Here is a 17,505-nt window from a genome sequence, read left to right as displayed (position 1 = left end):
GAAGTTACCAGTACAGCTTATGCAGAAGAGCTTTTAAGGACAAGGACATGAGAGGTCAGCAGATTTGGTGTTCAAGGTTATGGGTGATGACTCGAAGAGAGCAGCAAGGCTTGGCAGAGAACAGAACTACATGACTACAGACAGCTTGCATGGACTCCTCTTCAAGAAGTCTGCTGGTGAAGAAGAGAGGCAGGGAGGTAACTTGATGAAGCAGCAGGATAATGAGCATGTTCTTTTAAGCATGAGAAGTGATGCAGGTTTTTAGATGGAGAGGAAAGACCTAGGATAGGGAGATATTTAAGATGCAAGGCAACTGTGGAAAATTTAATGAAAACAAGTTCCAAAAGAAGAAAATTGCCTGGCAATTGTTTTACATGGCAATAATTCATTCTTTGGTAAGAATGAATTATTTACATCCTTACCTAAGTGGGAGGAAAAGTGGCAAAGAAGGGAGAAAATAAAAAGCAGTGTTCAGATAAAGTAAGTAAGAGAACATCAGGTTGTTTTCCTATCTTATATAGAGAGTGAGAATAGAAGGTGTTAAGCGCAAGACTTATGGGCAATCTGTTTCCTAAAGATTATCTAAGAATCAAGTAAAGATAATCCAAAGGCTCACTGAGAAGCAGAGATGGCTCAGTTAAGGTTACTCAGAATAAATCAGTATCTATTGCAGAGTAGCACTAATTGGCTGGCAAAAAGAGAAGTATGTGACATAGACTAGAATGGTGAACATTGAAATTGCTTAAGGAGAGAGTCATGTTGGTGAGGAAATCAAGGGAGCTGCTGAAAACATCCTAAAGGGAGGTCACAGTGAAGATAAAGACCAGTAGGAGTGAGAAACTGGGAGAGGTGGGCTGAGGGAGGCGTGAAGAGGGAGAGGGGGACCCAGGAAGGGAGGCCAGCATGAGAAATGGTAAGCACAGTAATATGAATAGGACAAGGATGATGCAAGCAAAAGAACACAAAATTAAAAATAGGAAAAATCATTAAGCAGGGACATAATGACTTTGAAGTTCAAGATGGACCACAAATACTTTTGATATCCTACTAGTTGGAAGGAGTAGCCTCTTGCAACTGATTGTAGGAAAGTAATTTGTTTATGAGAGTGCCATCTTGGTTATGATAAGACAAGTCAAAGAGTAATTTTATAGAAGGTTCAGGTCAAGTTTGTTATTGCCTGTCAGCCCAATGAAATTCAAACTTCACCTTTGATATGGTGAAGAAAACAACTTTTATAAAAATGTCCTTTTCCTCCATTCAACGTTTTGAGTTTTATAATGCATGAACTATTAAATATAGTGTTGTGATCATAGATATTGTACCAGCTATACACTTCTAAAGAAATTTATGATACAACTTTAAATTCCCCAGATTACTTGTGCCCACTCCCTATTTCCCTAGTCCCAACAACTCTATTTTCCTTTATTTCTGGATGTCCTCTTTAATATTGTACCAGTTGACTAAAGTGTGATCAAACAACTATCTAGTGACTTTTTAAAAGAATTGCATAGACACTGAGTCATAAATTGAAAGTAGCCCAAGAATACTGGAGCATGTAGCCTATCCCATCTCCAGAGGATCTTCCCAACCTAGGAATCCAACTGGGGTCTCCTGCCTTGCAGGTGGATTCTTTTTTTTTTTTTTTGCAGGTGGATTCTTTACCAACTGAGCTATCAGGGAAGCCCTCTCTAAACAAGCCTGGCAAAAATGAATAAATGAAAAAACTTGCAGATAATGAATGGAATTTACACATTAAATATAGATTAATAAATGTAATTTATACCTTACTTGGAGTTTCACTGATTAGAGAGAACCATGGAGTATCACAAGATTTCCATGTTGATACCAATGAAGTGCCTCACCGACTAGGTTGGAGGGGAATAGTGTTTTCAATGGCACAGATTTTCTAAGATAGGTGAAGTTGCTCAGTCGTGTCCAGCGCCTTGCAACCCTGTGGACTGTAGCCTACCAGCCTCCTCCATCCATGGGAATCTCCAGGCAAGAATACTGGAGTGGGTTGCCATTTCCTTCTCCAGGGGATCTTCCCGACCCAGGGATCGAACCCAGGTCTCCTGCTTTGGAGGCAGACGCTTTAAAAAGTCATTTTCTTTTACTCTTCAGTAGAGTTTTAACATATTCTTTGGCAATCGTCTGGAATACAAATTTGAGAGAGATATTTTAAAAAATCAGAACTTGTATTTTCATCAACCAAAAGTTGAATGAAAGATTTCAGTCACCTATTAAAGAAATGAATGTGCTCTTAGATCAAAGCAATAAACATGAATAACTGTTTCATGTAGCTTTCAAAAGAGTAGAAAGTAATGCTTCATTGGTAATTTTCCCAACATAACTAAAGAAGGATTTGAGGCGGGGTGGGGGGGGGAAGTCCTTTGAAAGAGTGGAGTATGCCAGGAAAATTAAAATGTAAACTTGTAATTAACTTGGAAAAAACTGCCAAGGAAATGTATGGAAAAACTCGGCCTATATATAAAAATTGCAAACAATTGGGAAAGTTTCACTGACCCTCTGGGTCAAGCTGAGGCATGGCAATGGTATGCCTATGTCAATAACAGATGAAGGGCAAAGAATGTGTAATGCATATGAGCAGCAATGCCACTGTGATGCTCTTAGATAACGGCTTAAAATGTGTACCATCATCATATCTTCCACTAACATTCTGCTGAAGCCTATTCATGATGGGTATCAAGAAATTATTTTCAGTTGCATTCCTTCTCCTGCCCAATCACCATGAATGATGAACTCAGCAAGTGAGACTGAATTCAGTTCCACTATTAAGTCCAGACTGAGCAGACATCATGTCCTTTTTAGACAATAGCACTAATTCAGAATGGCTGTGCCTATGGAAACTTCATGCATGAAAGCAGTAGAATTTCCCTTTTATCCTATAGTCTCAGGACTGCTATTGAATGAATGAATGATGCTGTCAATTTAACCTTTTAAAAGTTCCATGTGGAAGGAGGACAGACAAGAACCAAGAAATATCAGTCTTAAGAGAGCTGTGAGATGACGATAGAAGCTATGTGCTATGAACTGAATTGAGACTCTGTAAAATTCATGTGTTGAAACCCCAACCCTCAATATGATGGTATTTGGAAATAGGGACATAGGGAGTTAATTAAGTCATGAGAGTAGAGTCCTCACAATGGGATTCGTGCCCTTACAAGGAGAGACATGGGCCAACTCTCTCCCTTTCTCTTTCCTTCTCTCCCCCAAGTAAGAACATAGCAAGAGAATGGTCATCTGCAGGCCAGGAAGAGGGCTCTTGTTAGGAACCAAATTGGCCAGCACCCAGACTGTGGGACTTCTCAACCTCTATAACTGTGAGGTATAAATATCTACTGTTTAAACCAACCAGTCTATGGCATTTTGTTACGACAACTCGAGTCGATTAATATACACCAGGCATAATGATGAAAAAAGGAAGAGAGGCGCATATTTGAAAGATATATAGGGATGATTCAGGACAAAATATTCTGCACCAGTTACACACCGAAAGAGCTGTTATGCTGATAAAAATACCAATGCATACTGCGTGCTCACTATGTTTCAGAGTATACTAAAGACTTAATATGAATGAACATTTAATCCTTGAAACAGCTCTATAAAGTTAAATATTATTATTACGCCTGCACTATATATGCGAATAGTGAGGAAAACTAGGCACATTTCAGTACCATAAAAAGACAAGGCAGTCTTTCTTGGAAATTAGAAGATGAAGAAACAATTTGCTAGCCTGAATCACTTCAAATTCTTCCTGGGGCACAGAGCCTAACAATTCCTTTTATGGAATTGGAGCTCTCTAGGTTTAACTTAACGTTTACGTGTCATTTTTCTCAATGAAAGATTTGACGGCAAAATGGCGAACGGTGAGGCACTGGTGATGGTGGTAAAGAGAGCTCTGGAGAATTTAGGAGCCACTTGTGGTTCTAACCCAAACCACACAATTCAACAGCTTTGCAAATCTGACACCTCTCTAAGCCTCTCGTTTCTTTCATTTTCTTGTCTCACTATATGTGCTTCACAAGATTTTTGTGAAAATTGAGAAAATAGACACAAAATGCTTAGCACAGTGTGCTGGTATACCAGCAATTAGTAGCTGTTACAATGATAATGATGATACTACCAGGGCTAAAGTCCACCCATAGCTGCCACTTAACATGCAGTCCAGCCTTTTATTCTCTCCCAGTCCTACTACATCCATGCTCTATGTCCTTTATCCACCTTGAAAATAAACTGAAATTGAAGCTTTAGTACTGAAATAGCCTAAACAGAACCACCCTTGTGCTCAACAGTTTTAAACAGAGACTAGGTAAAAGGCAGTCCCTGAGGTATAAACATTTGGGAAACGAGTTTGGAAAGACCCAGCTCTGCCACAAATTACTAGTCCCTTTTCTTCTTTGGTTACATGTGGAAATCAGGAGTTCAAACAGAAATGTAAGCTTTCTCGCAACTCTTTGATTTTAATTTTTACTTTTTATCTCAATGTTCTAAGCCTTAGGAAACTAATTCCTGATGTTGAAGTTCTAGGAGATTTTAATGAGCAATATCAAGTCCCCAGTCAATAACAATAATGAAAAAAAAAAACACAAAGCAATACACATTGAACAACTACATATCATCTTTCAGGTTCAAAGATTCTGATTTGAATCTTTGAAGACTGAGGTCACAGATATAAATCTAAGCAGGGGATGAGCATCCAAAATGTTTCTTTAAATATTTTGGATTTTCCCCAGCATTACTGATAAAATGTGGGAGACTAAACTGTGCTCACAAAGATTTTTTTAAAGCTCAAGTGGAAGAGATTGTTTATTGTGCAGCGAGGAGTTCTGGGGTTTTCCTTTGGTCCTTAGGTATTGTTTTTTATTTTCTTTTCAGCAATGGAACTGGGAATAGACTGCAAACAAGCAGTTTTCTGCCAAGGACATATGAAACCTGTAATATTGGTCATTCTGGATCTGATTTAAGTATGTACTATTACTAGGTAAGATTACTTTTACTTTGCTTCAGTGGAAACTTCAATTTTGGTTAAGGAAAAAAAACATATTGTGTTTTTCATTTGTATTTATAAACCATGTAAAATTTAAAAAGACAATGATAGACTTAGAATTTTACAATATGTGTTTGAAATGACAGGCAATAAAAATTAAAATAAAACAATGCAATAAAATAAAAATGACAATAAAATTTAAAATGACAATGACATACTTAGAATTCTGATGTGCAAAAAATCAGGACACCAGAACCACAGCGTTTCAGCTATCGATTGCTACATAACAAACTTGGTGGCTTAAAATATTTTACAATCTGGGCCGGGCAGTTTTCTGTTCTGTGTGGTGTCTACTTGGGCTGGATCAGACAAGAAGGCTTCTTCACTCCTATGTCTGGAATCAGAGCTGGGATGCTTGAAACAACGGCGGGCTGATGTGTTAGTTGCTCAGTAACGTCTGACTCTTTGTGATGCCATGGACTGTATCCCACCAGGTGCCTCTGTCCATGGGGCTTCTCCAGGCAAGAATACTGGAGTGGGTTGCCATGCTCTTCTCCAGGGGATCTTCCCCACCCAGGGATCGAACCCAGGTCTCCCACGTTGCAGGTGGATTCTTTACTGTTTGAGCCACCTGGGAAGCCTGGAGGAGGGTTAAATATGCCTATTCATGTGGTCACTCCACACAACTAGCTTGGAGATGCTGATATCATGGTTGTCTCAGAGTAATCAGACTTCTTAAATTGTGGCTGGCTTCCAAGAAAAAGGAAGCTGAAACTGCCTGTCCTCCTAAACACTTGACCCATTATGAGGCAGTATCACTTCCATCAGATTATCTTGGTCTAAGCATGTCCGAGACCCAGGTTTGATCCCTGGGGTGGGAAGATCCCCAAAGAAGGAAATGGCAACCCACTCCAGTATTCTTGCCTGGAGAATTCCACGGACAGAGGAACCTGGTGGGCTATAGCCCATCGGGTTGCAAAGAGTCAGGCACAACTTATCAACAGACACTTTCACCTAAGCAAGCCCAAAAAGTTAAAGGGAGGGGAAACAGACTCTACTGCTTTATGTGGGGGAGTAGGACACTCATCAGGGGAGGGAAATAACTGATGGTGGCCATCGTTGGAGGACACAGCACAGTGCGTATTGCATTAACTAGGAGCTATTTGGTTCCAAATAGGAAAAGGAGTCCGTCAAGGCTGTATATTGTCACCCTGCTTATTTAACTTATATGCAGGGTACATCATGAGAAATGCTGGGCTGGATGAAGCACAAGCTGGAATCAAGATTGCCGGGAGAAATATCAATAACCTGAGATATGCAGATGACACCACCCTTATGGCAGAAAGTGAAGAACTAAAGAGCCTTTTGATGAAAGTGAAAGAGGAGAGTGAAAAAGTTGGCTTAAAGCTCAACATTCAGCAAACTAAGATCATGGCATCCGGTCCCATCACTTCATGGCAAATAGATGCGGAAACAGTGGCTGATTTTGTTTTTTGGGGCTCCAAAATCACTGCAGATGATGATTGAAGCCATGAAATTAAAAGACGCTTACTCCTTGGAAGGAAAGTTATGACCAACCTAGATAGCATATTCAAAAGCAGAGACATTACTTTGCCAATAAAGGTCCATCTAGTCAAGGCTATGGTTTTTCCAGTAGTCATGTATGGATGTGAGAGTTGGAGTATAAAGAAAACTGAGTGCCGAAAAATTGATGCTTTGAACTGTGGTGTTGGAGAAGACTCTTGAGAGTCCCTTGTACTGCAAGGAGATCCAATCAGTCCATCCTAAAGGAGATCAGTCCCAAGTGTTCACTGGAGGGACTGATGTTGAAGCTGAAACTCCAATACTTTAGCAACCTGATGCAAAGACCCGACTCATTTGAAAAGACCCTGATGACAGAGGATGAGATGGTTGGATGGGATCACCGACTCAATGGACATAAGTTTGGGTAAGCTTTGGGAGTTGGTGATGGATAGGAAAGCCTGGTGTGCTGCAGTCCATGGGGCTGCAAAGAGTCAGACATGACTGATCGACTGAACTGAACTGATTTCCTCTTTTTTTCCTTTGGCTTTTAATGAGTTTCCTTGGACTCTTTAAGAAATATTTTAAGATGCCAGAAGACAAGTCACTCATTCTCAGGATATAAGGGATGATACTTCATAATATTATAATTGGCTTTCAGTAATTTTTGTAACAGCAATGGAATCTTGATTTACATTACTATTAGTAAATATAAAGAAATGGAATCTGAGAAGAAACAGAAGCATTCATTCTCAAATATATTACCACGCAGAGAAGTAGCCTTTATTGTACCAGGAGATTCCAACTACCTCAGATTCATGTTATACATAGCCAGCTGGATCAAGCCACCTTTACATCTTTACATATCATCCTGAAACATATGTGTGGGATTTTTATAAGAAAGGGATTTGTAATTATCTACTTCCTCTTTTCATTCAAATTAATTTTCCTTCCTGATCCATGAATCATAAGAACTGGCTGATGAATCAGAAAAAGTCAGTAAATTCTATTGAGCCTAAAAGGAGAGACAAGCTTATCATTGCCAGAGATCAAAACCAAACCCTAAAATTACAGGCTTTGTTTAAAAGGCTGTTTGAGACATTGAAATTGAGTTCAGGGAACATACCTTTATCCTGACTCATTCTCACTGCGCATTCACTTCGCTGAAGGAGGGGGCCAGTGAATTTCATTAGGAGCCATCGACTTTTGAAAATCTGTTACTTAGCAGTTGAGTAATAACGGAGCACAGAAGGAAGACAGACTGACATCACTGTTCCAGCCACGCTCAGAAAGGGAGGGACTGACAGAGGCCCTCTCTGGAGACTATAGCAGAGAGTGTATTTTATTTACTAGCAGCTCTTCCCCTGCTCTCCATTTCCTCTGGATTTCAGTGGAAATTTGAGCTCTGAAATTAAGGGATGTCAGGAGCAAAAAAGTCACTAAAAATAAAAAAAGAGAGTATAATGGGGTTGATACTGGGCAGACATAAACAACAGACAAGTGTTGCTGAAAAATTGCTCCTATTGTCAGGCACATCCAATCTGCACAAGAGTACTTAGCTGGGAAAACAGTTCTATGGAAATATGGAAGAGGCCAGGTCCAGCAAAATAACTGATGCAAGCTCTTAAGTTATGCAAACAGGCCTGATGCTGGTGTTAACTCATCACATTTGTTTACCAAACCTAAATCTCTAAGATAAATATGTAATCATAATTATTCCAGTTATGAAAAAATGAAAAACAGCCTAGCTATAAGGAAAGTATAAACTGAACTTTCCTTTTCATAATGCATTTCACTCATTGCTAAAACTAATTGGTAAATAAGCAAAAAAAAAACACTCTTTACAAAGTTTGATCAAAAATACTTAAAAACTAGCAGTTTGAAACATCAGGAAACCGTGCTTCTTTAAGAAAAGGGGATTTACTTTCAACTCTTTCTTTACTGTTGTTTTGGCACACCATGCAGCATACGTGATCTTGATTTCCCAACCAGGAAGGAGAACACGTTCTCCTGTAGCGGAAGCATGGAGTCTTAAACCCTGGACTGCCAGGGAAGTCCCAACTTTCGACTCGATTTATTATTTGAGAATGTATTTCTCATAATACTATCTCATACAGTTGACACTTGAACAATGCACAGGTTGGATGCCACACCCCTCGGAGTAAAAAATCCTCATATAATTTTATAGTTCTGTACATAATAATATGTATGTTTTCTGCTTTTGAGGATTCAACCAACAGCAGGTGGTATAGTATGGTGAAAAGTAAAACTGAAAGTCACTCAGTTGTGTCCAACTCTTTAGGCTTCCCTGGTGGCTCAGATGGTAAAGAATCTGTCTGCCACGTGGGAGGCCCAGGTTCAATCCCTGAGTCCGGAGGATCCCCTGGAGAAGGAAATGGCAACCCACTCCAGTGTTCTTGCCTGGAGAACCCTATGGACAGAGGTTGCCATGCCCTTCTCCAGGGGGCCTTCTGGGCTCAGGACTGAACCTGGGTCTCCTGTGTTGCAGGCAGATTCTTTACCACCCGAGCCACCAGGGAAGTCTATAGTACTGTAGTACATAGCTACTGAAAAACATCTTTGTGTAAGTGGATCTGAACAGTTCAAATTCGTGCTCTTCAAGGGTTAACTGCAATATCTGAAAATGCTCATCCAGTTTAAAAATGCAGGGCAAAATAAAGCTAAACCATAAACCATCTCAGCTGCATTAGGAAAAAGGGTCACTTTTGCATGCTTGGAATTGTAGAGAAATAGGCTGGACCTGCTTGAGACTACAGTCTTCCCTCTCTCCATGGGGGATTAGTTCTAGAACTCTGTAGGAAATTAAAATTCAAGGATGCTCAAGTCCTTTATACAAAATGGTGTAGTATTTGCATATAACCTACCCACATCCTCTGGAATATTTAAAATAATCTCGAGATTACTTATAATACAATGTAAACAAAATGTAAATGCTATGTAAATAGTTGCCAGCGTGTGACAAACTAAAGTTTTGCCTTTTGGAACTTTCTGAAATGTTATTTTCCCAAATATTTTCTGATGCATAGTTGGTTGAATCTTCAAATACAGAACCCAGTGATACAGAGGGATGACTACAATCAGAACTGCCCCCCTTCTCGGGTATAAAGTGTACACCGGGTGTGCACGAATCTCATAGGAAACAAGAGAAGAGGCTTGGGACCAGTCTGTGCTGCTTTGAAAGTTAGGTTTTTAGAGAACTTGGCAGCATCTGCATCCACTGTAGACTCCAAACTCCTGAATGGGGTTTGTGCCAATTATTCTAACAGTAAGGAATATGAGAAGCAAAGAAAAGGTATTTACTATCCAGGTTTTCAAAAATATACATGAGAACTTTACTAACATACTAGACTTTTTAGCATTCTTCCACCTCCCTCTTTTTTTTTTAAACAATAGATATTTATGTGTAGTTATGTTATTTTTTTCTTCAATTCTAGAAAATTCTCAGCAATTACCTCTTCAAATCTTTTTCTCCATTCCCTGTATTCTTTTCTTCGGGCAATGTATACTCATACTTCTTAGCTCTGTTTTCCTATTTTCTCTTTTTTTGCAGGTTTCACTGATGAATTTCTCAATCTTAGTTTCAGATTCTAATTAATTCCCTCTTTTCTGTGTCTCATCTGTATCTTATCTCAAATATTAAGATATTTAAAATTTTCAACTACTAGTATTTTCATTGCCAAGATTTTTGAAATTTTTTCATTTTCATATTGGTCTGTGTTTTTATTTTGTTTATATCTATCTTTGCTTCTTATGTTTAAGGGCTTTGAGTGGATATATCTGCCTTTATGTCAGGGATTGATGTTCAAACATTTTCTATACAGGGCCAGATATTAAATATGCTAGATTTTTCAGGCCACATGGAGTTTATTTAACTACATATACTCAACTCTGTATTGTGAAAGCAGTCAAGAATATATGTAAAACAATGGGTGTGGATGGCTGTCAAAAAAACCCTTTACTTACAAAACAGATCACTGGAGCTATTTTGGAAAACAGTTTTATAGTTCCTCAAAATGTTAAACATACAGTTATCATGTGATGCAAAGATTCCAATTCTAGGTATATATATACCCAAGAGAAATGAAAACATATATTAATAAAAAATCTTGTACATGAATGTCCATAGGAACCTTCTTCATAATAGCCAAAAGGTGAAAACAACCCAAATGTCCATCAACTGATAAACAGATAAGCAACAAAGGTAGTATGTTCATCCAGTGCAATATTATTTGGCAACAAAAAGAACCAAGCACTGATACATGCTGTAATACAGATAAACTAGGAAACCACTATGCTAAGTGAAAGAAGCCAGATCTGAAAGACCACCTATTCTATGATCCCCTTATAAGACATGTGCAGAACAGACAAATCTCCAGAGACAGAAAGCTGATTAATGGTTACCTAGGGCCCAGGGAAGTGGAGAATGGGAAGTGACTGCTAACGCATACGGGGTTTTTTGAGTGATGATGAAAATATTCTAAAATTAGATTATGGTGATGGTTATACAACTATATAAATATAATAAATACCAATGAACTCTACAGTTTAAATAGATGAACTTTATGACACGTAAACTATATCTCAATAAAGCTGTGAACAAAGAAATAGATAAAATGAGAAAACAGGTGAGTGGCTGGTAGGGGCACAGTTTGCTGATTCCTGCTTTATCTTTTTGAAGAGTCAAACATAATTACCAAAGTTATGTATAGTTTATCCTTACATGTTTTTCTGGATTATATTTACCTTTTTGATCGGTGATTTGAAGGGCTGTCTCCACCAGTTTTCTTCCAGCGTCTGGATCTTTGACACTGCAGCCAGTCGAGTGGAAAGCATGTGCTTCTTTGCTCACTCTCTCTCTCCCCTAGTCTCTGTCTTCCTCTCTGGCTACCTCTTTCTGTCTAATGGTTTTATGGTGGCCTCCATTTAACCTTCCTGTCCAAAGAAGGCTAATTTGATATCCTGGGTCTTCTACCCCCATAATGACATACAAATATGGCAGATAAAACTGCGAACTCTAGAGAGTCTGGCCCAGGAAACCTGACAAGATTCTTCCTCTGCTTTCTCCTTGGGCTCCCAGACCCCTAAGCCAAAGCCCACACCTCAGTGGCGGTCCTTTCGCAGACACCTTTCCTGCAGGCGCTGCTGCTCCAGTCTACCTGCCTTGTGTGAGACCTCTAAATCCCAGCTTACCACCACAGCAGTTGAGACACTTCTGCATTCACAGGCTTGTGGACCCAGAAAACACCAGGCCCTTGGCTGCAGCCCAGCTTACATTCCACTTTGTGTTTCTGATCCCCATTTCATCTTCTTCTTAATATTTTCTTATTATATCTTGTCATTAACTGAGATGCATTTGGAACAGCAAAATGGGCAAAACGTGAATTTACAGTCCCAACTTGACAGTATTTTTTAGGTCAAGGCAATGGAATTTTAGCAGACAGATTCAAAGAGATTATCAAATGGCCCTGAATAGACGAACATTTTTTTTCTTGACATTTTGAATTTGAGCTAAGTGGAACATACTCAAGTGTAGGAGAGTTAAAGGAGGCTTCAAATAAAATGTAAAGTATCAAGTCAGAGGTCAAGGCTGAACACATAGTTTTGGGAATCATAGAAGGAAAAAATAATAGTCCTAATAATAAATTTCAAAGGGGTATCTACAAACAGATCAATGAGATAAATTCCATAATTTCTACTTTGGATGATATGACAGATTCCTCTTCTTCTTAATGCTATATTTAGCTTGCGGGTGCATTCCTATAATTATAAGATTTTATGGTGCATAGATGATTATTAGTTTATTCAGTCAACAAATACTAATTATGCTCCTGCTATCCACTAAGCATTCCACGAGGCTCTGGTGATGCAGAGATGAATAATAAATGGTCCTTGCCCTTTAGGAATCCATAATTTATTAAGGAAATCAGCCACACACACCAAAACAAGTCACCATTCCATTCTGAAGTAAGTGTTAAGGGCTCTAATGGCCATAGGGGCAAAGTGCTTTAAAATCATAGAAGGATGAGTAATTCTTATTTGGTGCGGTAAAGACGTTAATTTCACTCTTCACGGAAGAAGTAGCATACTGGGAGCTTCCACAATTTCCATAAAAAAGTGAGCAGTATCCTCTTGGAAGGAGTCAACTTGGGATTGTTCAGCACACATTTTTTTACTTAGATTATGCATTTATTGAGGATGGCTTTGGGGAGCTAGGATAGATTAAGGGAGCATAGTAAGTCCCTTACACCTCTTTCATCTACATTTTCTCTCATTATTTATTAAACACATGAGTTTCTTTTTTTAATCAACTAATGATGAGGAGTTCATAGAGGACATTTTACGTGAGCAAAGACGACAGATCAGGTAATTTAAAGGATGAGTAAAACTGAATCAATGACATGGTCAGAACATAGGCTGAGCGGTAACTAACTTGGGGATGATAAGACGGCCCGGGGTGAATGCATAGAGACTCTAGTGTTACAAAGAGCCTGGACTTTCTTTTGGGCAATAAAGATGAATGATTGTAAAGCTAGAGAGTGAGGGGAGCCACTTGACATTGTTGAAATATAGACATCTGAGAAAATGAAACGGACAAGAACTGGAACTAGTGACTAACTAGGAAAACACTGTTTAAAAGTCCAAGTGAGATAATGACTGTTAGGTTGAGTGGGAGCAGGGAAATCAGAAATGCCATAACTGTTTTTTTTTTTCATTTGAAAAGCTATAATAAGAGCAATGCTTCTATTAATATATTTCATTGTAAGAGAGGTTTCTCCAGTTGAGATACAAGTGTTCTAGAGATTTTATGTTCAATGCTTGAGAGTTGTTTTTCAGAGAATTGGAACACTGTTTATCTACTGTATCCATGGATCATATCCAAAAGGCACAGGGGTAATTCAGGAATGAAAAAGACTAACTCATTAGGTTAGGCCTTTATGATGTTATCAGTACTGAAACACGCAAACACTGGCACTTCTATATAGTGTACAGAAAAAAACAAATCTTGCTACTAGGCAGAAACAAACTTTGCCTTCAAAAGAGAATATTTATTTTAACAGAATGAATCTCAAGTTGAATAAAAGCAAAGCTTCTGGATAAATTCTATGTCCATGAAAAAGTACAGTTTCTACATCGAACACTGCTTTTCTAATGGAAGAATCTAAGTTTAATAATAACTTTAAGTGCTATTTTTGCCCACATAATAATTGCACACTAAATCAGAGAGAAGAGGGAAGAGTTGGCTAGATACAGCTCTCCTACAAACTACCCCATAAGTTAATATAAAAGAGTCCTTTCTCTTTAACACTACAAGGAAAATCTTCTTGCATCTTCCCTGACACAGTTTACGAACTAGAGGCTTTTATTATGTTAGAATGAATCTTTTTATTAGCATATAAGAGACAGTATCTATTGAGCCTCTAATAATGTATTAGACACTATTCTAAGTGACTTCATGGATGGTATCTTGCTTAAACTCTGGACAGTACTTAACATGTGAAGAACTTCTCTCATTCCTTTGGCTTTAGATTTGCAAAAATTTAGAAAAGACTTGGGCTTCCCTGGTGGCTCAGATGGTAAAGAGTCTTCCTGCAATGCCTGGGTTCAATCCCTGGGTCAGGAAAATCCCCTGGAGAAGGAAATGGCAATGCACTCCAGTATTCTTGCCTGGAAAATTCCATGGACGGAGGAGCCTGGCGGGCTACAGTTCATGGGGTCGCAAAGAGTTGGACACGACTGAGCAACTGACTTATCTTTAACTGATCTTATAGAAAAGACTAGTCTTCCTCTTGGCCCAAGAGGGATTCCTCCATTCCCCAACTCATTAGATTCTCAATATTCCAGTCACTCAAACCATTTTAGATTGAGTTTTCTGTATGTAGGTATTTGGTTATCGTTCTTTAAAAACATTCCTAAGAGACTCTAATCTAACAACAGAAAAAGAATCAGATCATAAAAACCGGTGTTAAGTATGATTCAAAGGGAAAAAATGAGCTGGTAGTGAAAGCCAATTTGAGCTGGAAAGACTTGCACTCTTAAGTAACCAGACATGTGTAGCCACTTATGAAGCTGTCTGGTCACATATGCTTTTAAACATCTGTCCGCACACTCAGAACTCCACATGCCTTAGGATGGTTTGTTTGTGATAAAGTCTGAGAGTCTGCAAGAAATGAACAGATTTCACAGGTTGAACCCAGGTTGTTACTGCTTGAGTTGAAAAATGCTTAGAGAAGCAGCTCCCAAAGGCTGTGAGTCATTTACTTGAATATTAATATCTTAGGGAAAAAACTGGCACCAGCAACGAAACCTGCAGAGCCCTGAAGAGAGAGAGGTTGCAAGGAAGGCCCAAGGAGCAGGAGAAATCAGAGAACTGTAACTTCTGGCTTCAGAGCTGAAAGCTGAGTCTAACCTCCTTCCTGTTCTTGATAAAGAGATCATTCAGTGACTTTTTCCCCCCGTTAAAAGTGCCCAGCTCCAAAGTGCGAATAGGGTTGCCTACAAACCTGCAGCATTTGTCCTTCCTCTGAAGACGTCATCGTATGCTCTCCACTGTGGCTTCACCTGGTAGGCGTGGGTGAACACCACGAACACCACCACGAGGCACGTTACCGGGACGAGGGCTGCAGTGAACAGAGCTGCGTAGACGTTTGGGATGAAACACCTGGAAGAGACCAGAGAAGAGAGAACTCGGCTTCAACACCCACATTTCTAAATGCACCGTGCGCCACAGCACTTTATACTCGCTCTTTGCATCTCAGGGCTGGCAACAGCAGCTTCTTGGTTTGCCAAACTGGAGTTCTGTTTGAGTAGCGGCTACATAACTAAATCTAGCCCACTGCTTCACAAAATGGGTTCCATGGAACATGTGTATCCTGAGGTGCTCAGAAAACCTCAAAAAAGGGTTATGGTCAAGTAAGTTTGAGAAACTGGGGGAGTGGAAGGGAGATTCAAGAGGGTGGGGATATATGGATACATACAGCTGATTCCTGTTGTACTGCAGAAACTAAAACAACATTGTAAAGCAATATACTCCAATAATAAAATAAAAACTATCAAAAAAGATTATACTCCATTTATAGTTATAAAATATTGGCTATATTCCCTGTGTTGTATAATATATCCTGGTAGCTTATTTTATACCTAATAGTTCCCACTTTAGTTCCCTATCCTTATATTGCCTTTCCCCCTTTCTTCTCCCCACTGGTAACCACTAGTTTGAAGAAGGTATTGTTTAAAGGCAAATTTGAGGATTCCCAGGGCTCAACTCTGTCATTTCCACAATTTTGTTTTGAGTGAATGACAGTTTTGTCATTCCTAAGCTGTACATTTCCCCAGAGCCATTCATTCTCTTGAAAATGATGACAATTTTCCATCTAGAAGCTATACTACATAACTGTATCTATTATTCGTGGAGTTTATTCAGGTCAATGAGGTTTAAGGTAAACTTAACATTACATATTTTGGTAACACTGGAATTCCATAGAAAATGTTTTCAGAGATGTAATTGGAAGTTTTTACCCATGCACCATAAAAATTCTGTTTATATGAAATCTGTCACACACACACACACACAAACAACTCAAAATGGAGAATGGTTAGAAAGGTTCTCAATATCTAAAATTGTGCTTCTGAAGTATTCTTATAGAGGACACACCTCCTACAACTTATATGACAATAATACTTTACAAGGAATTTCAAGAGTAGGCGATGTCTCTTTTCAAAAATTTCCCCCGACTTCTCCATTTCTTAATATATAATATCTGTAAACCTAGATCATTATATAGTAAAAAAAAAAGGGGGGGGATGCTGAAAACTCAGGCAATGCTGTAAAAACTCAAGATGCTATAAACTTTTACTTACAAGAAAACCTCAAAATCCAAAATACAGATAATGAGAGGGAACATCCATTCTCACAACTTGGGAAATTAGCCCCTTGATTTTTATGTTTAAAATGAGATACATTATGAAAGACTTTACTCAGATATTACTTCTAATTAACATGATCTGCTAAATGTGCTCCTTAAGTAAAGAAGACACATTTCAAGAGATATTTCAACACATTCTGCATCTGTAAAGAGATGTCAACATGATGAATTTTCTGGCTTTTCAGAATTTAATTTGGACAGCATGAAGCCTGAAACTTTCCCTGTACACTCATTTGTATGTTATAAGACCTGCATCTTCCAGGTAAAAGGCACATGATTAAATAAAATAGGCAAACATTAATGGCTTTGATCTTGAATATATTTCTGCACTAAAAATAGTGGTCATGTGGGCTACTCACTTTCATGTACACTGGCTTTAAATGATTTCTTATTGTTTTCATCTGAATTATGGCTTCACTGCTACAGACTGGCTCAAAGCAGCTTAGACAAATGCAGACACTGACAAAGGAAGTCACATGGGCTTCAGTGCTTTCCTTTTATCTTGAGAAATGTCATCACAATTCACTCTCAGGCTGTAAAATGGGGATAATTGCTGAGTCTACTGTGAGCTGCTTTGGGATGATGAACATCTTGTACAGAGTGCTACGGTATACAGGTTTGGCTCTCCAACACCTACCCTTTCTGGTGGCAGGCTATGTTGGCATCTCCTCTGTCGGTGTGAAGGGCATTCCTGAAAACTTTCATTTACCTTAGAGGAAAACCTTGGAAAGAAGAACTCCAGTGAAGCACATTAACACCCTGGCCCAAAAGTAAACTGGGCCAAGTGATCCTCTGAGAGGTTAGTAGGAAGCAGACTTGCCTGTGGTGTCTTTGGGGAGAGAGGGGGAACTTTCTAAGCGTCCTAGCTCATCACAGTCTCCCGGGCAATTCTCCCTGCTTGCACAGTGACATGGCTGTGCTGAACCATTCTCTCAGAGAAAGTGGCAGGAAAATGACCCAGTCCTGAAGCGACCCTTTTCCCCTCTGTTTCTTCAGAGACCCACAAGTTGTGATTGCTCGTTAGTATCAGGC

The 17,505-nt window shown here is 39.1% G+C and overlaps 1 protein-coding gene across 1 annotated transcript in view; it reads right to left on the bottom strand.

The window, feature by feature from the left end:
• Positions 1 to 17,505, bottom strand: part of ADGRV1 (adhesion G protein-coupled receptor V1) — a 552,816-nt gene that overhangs the window by 82,966 nt on the left and 452,345 nt on the right. Inside the window, exon 86 of the mRNA XM_027970511.2 lies at positions 15,052 to 15,209. Within this exon, the coding sequence (XP_027826312.2) occupies positions 15,052 to 15,209 (158 nt within the window). The remainder of the gene's footprint in view (positions 1 to 15,051; positions 15,210 to 17,505) is intronic.

Source organism: Ovis aries, chromosome 5, assembly GCF_016772045.2.
Source record: "Ovis aries strain OAR_USU_Benz2616 breed Rambouillet chromosome 5, ARS-UI_Ramb_v3.0, whole genome shotgun sequence".
Taxonomy (NCBI): Eukaryota; Metazoa; Chordata; class Mammalia; order Artiodactyla; family Bovidae; genus Ovis; species Ovis aries.
This window is presented reverse-complemented; position numbering and strand designations above follow the sequence as displayed.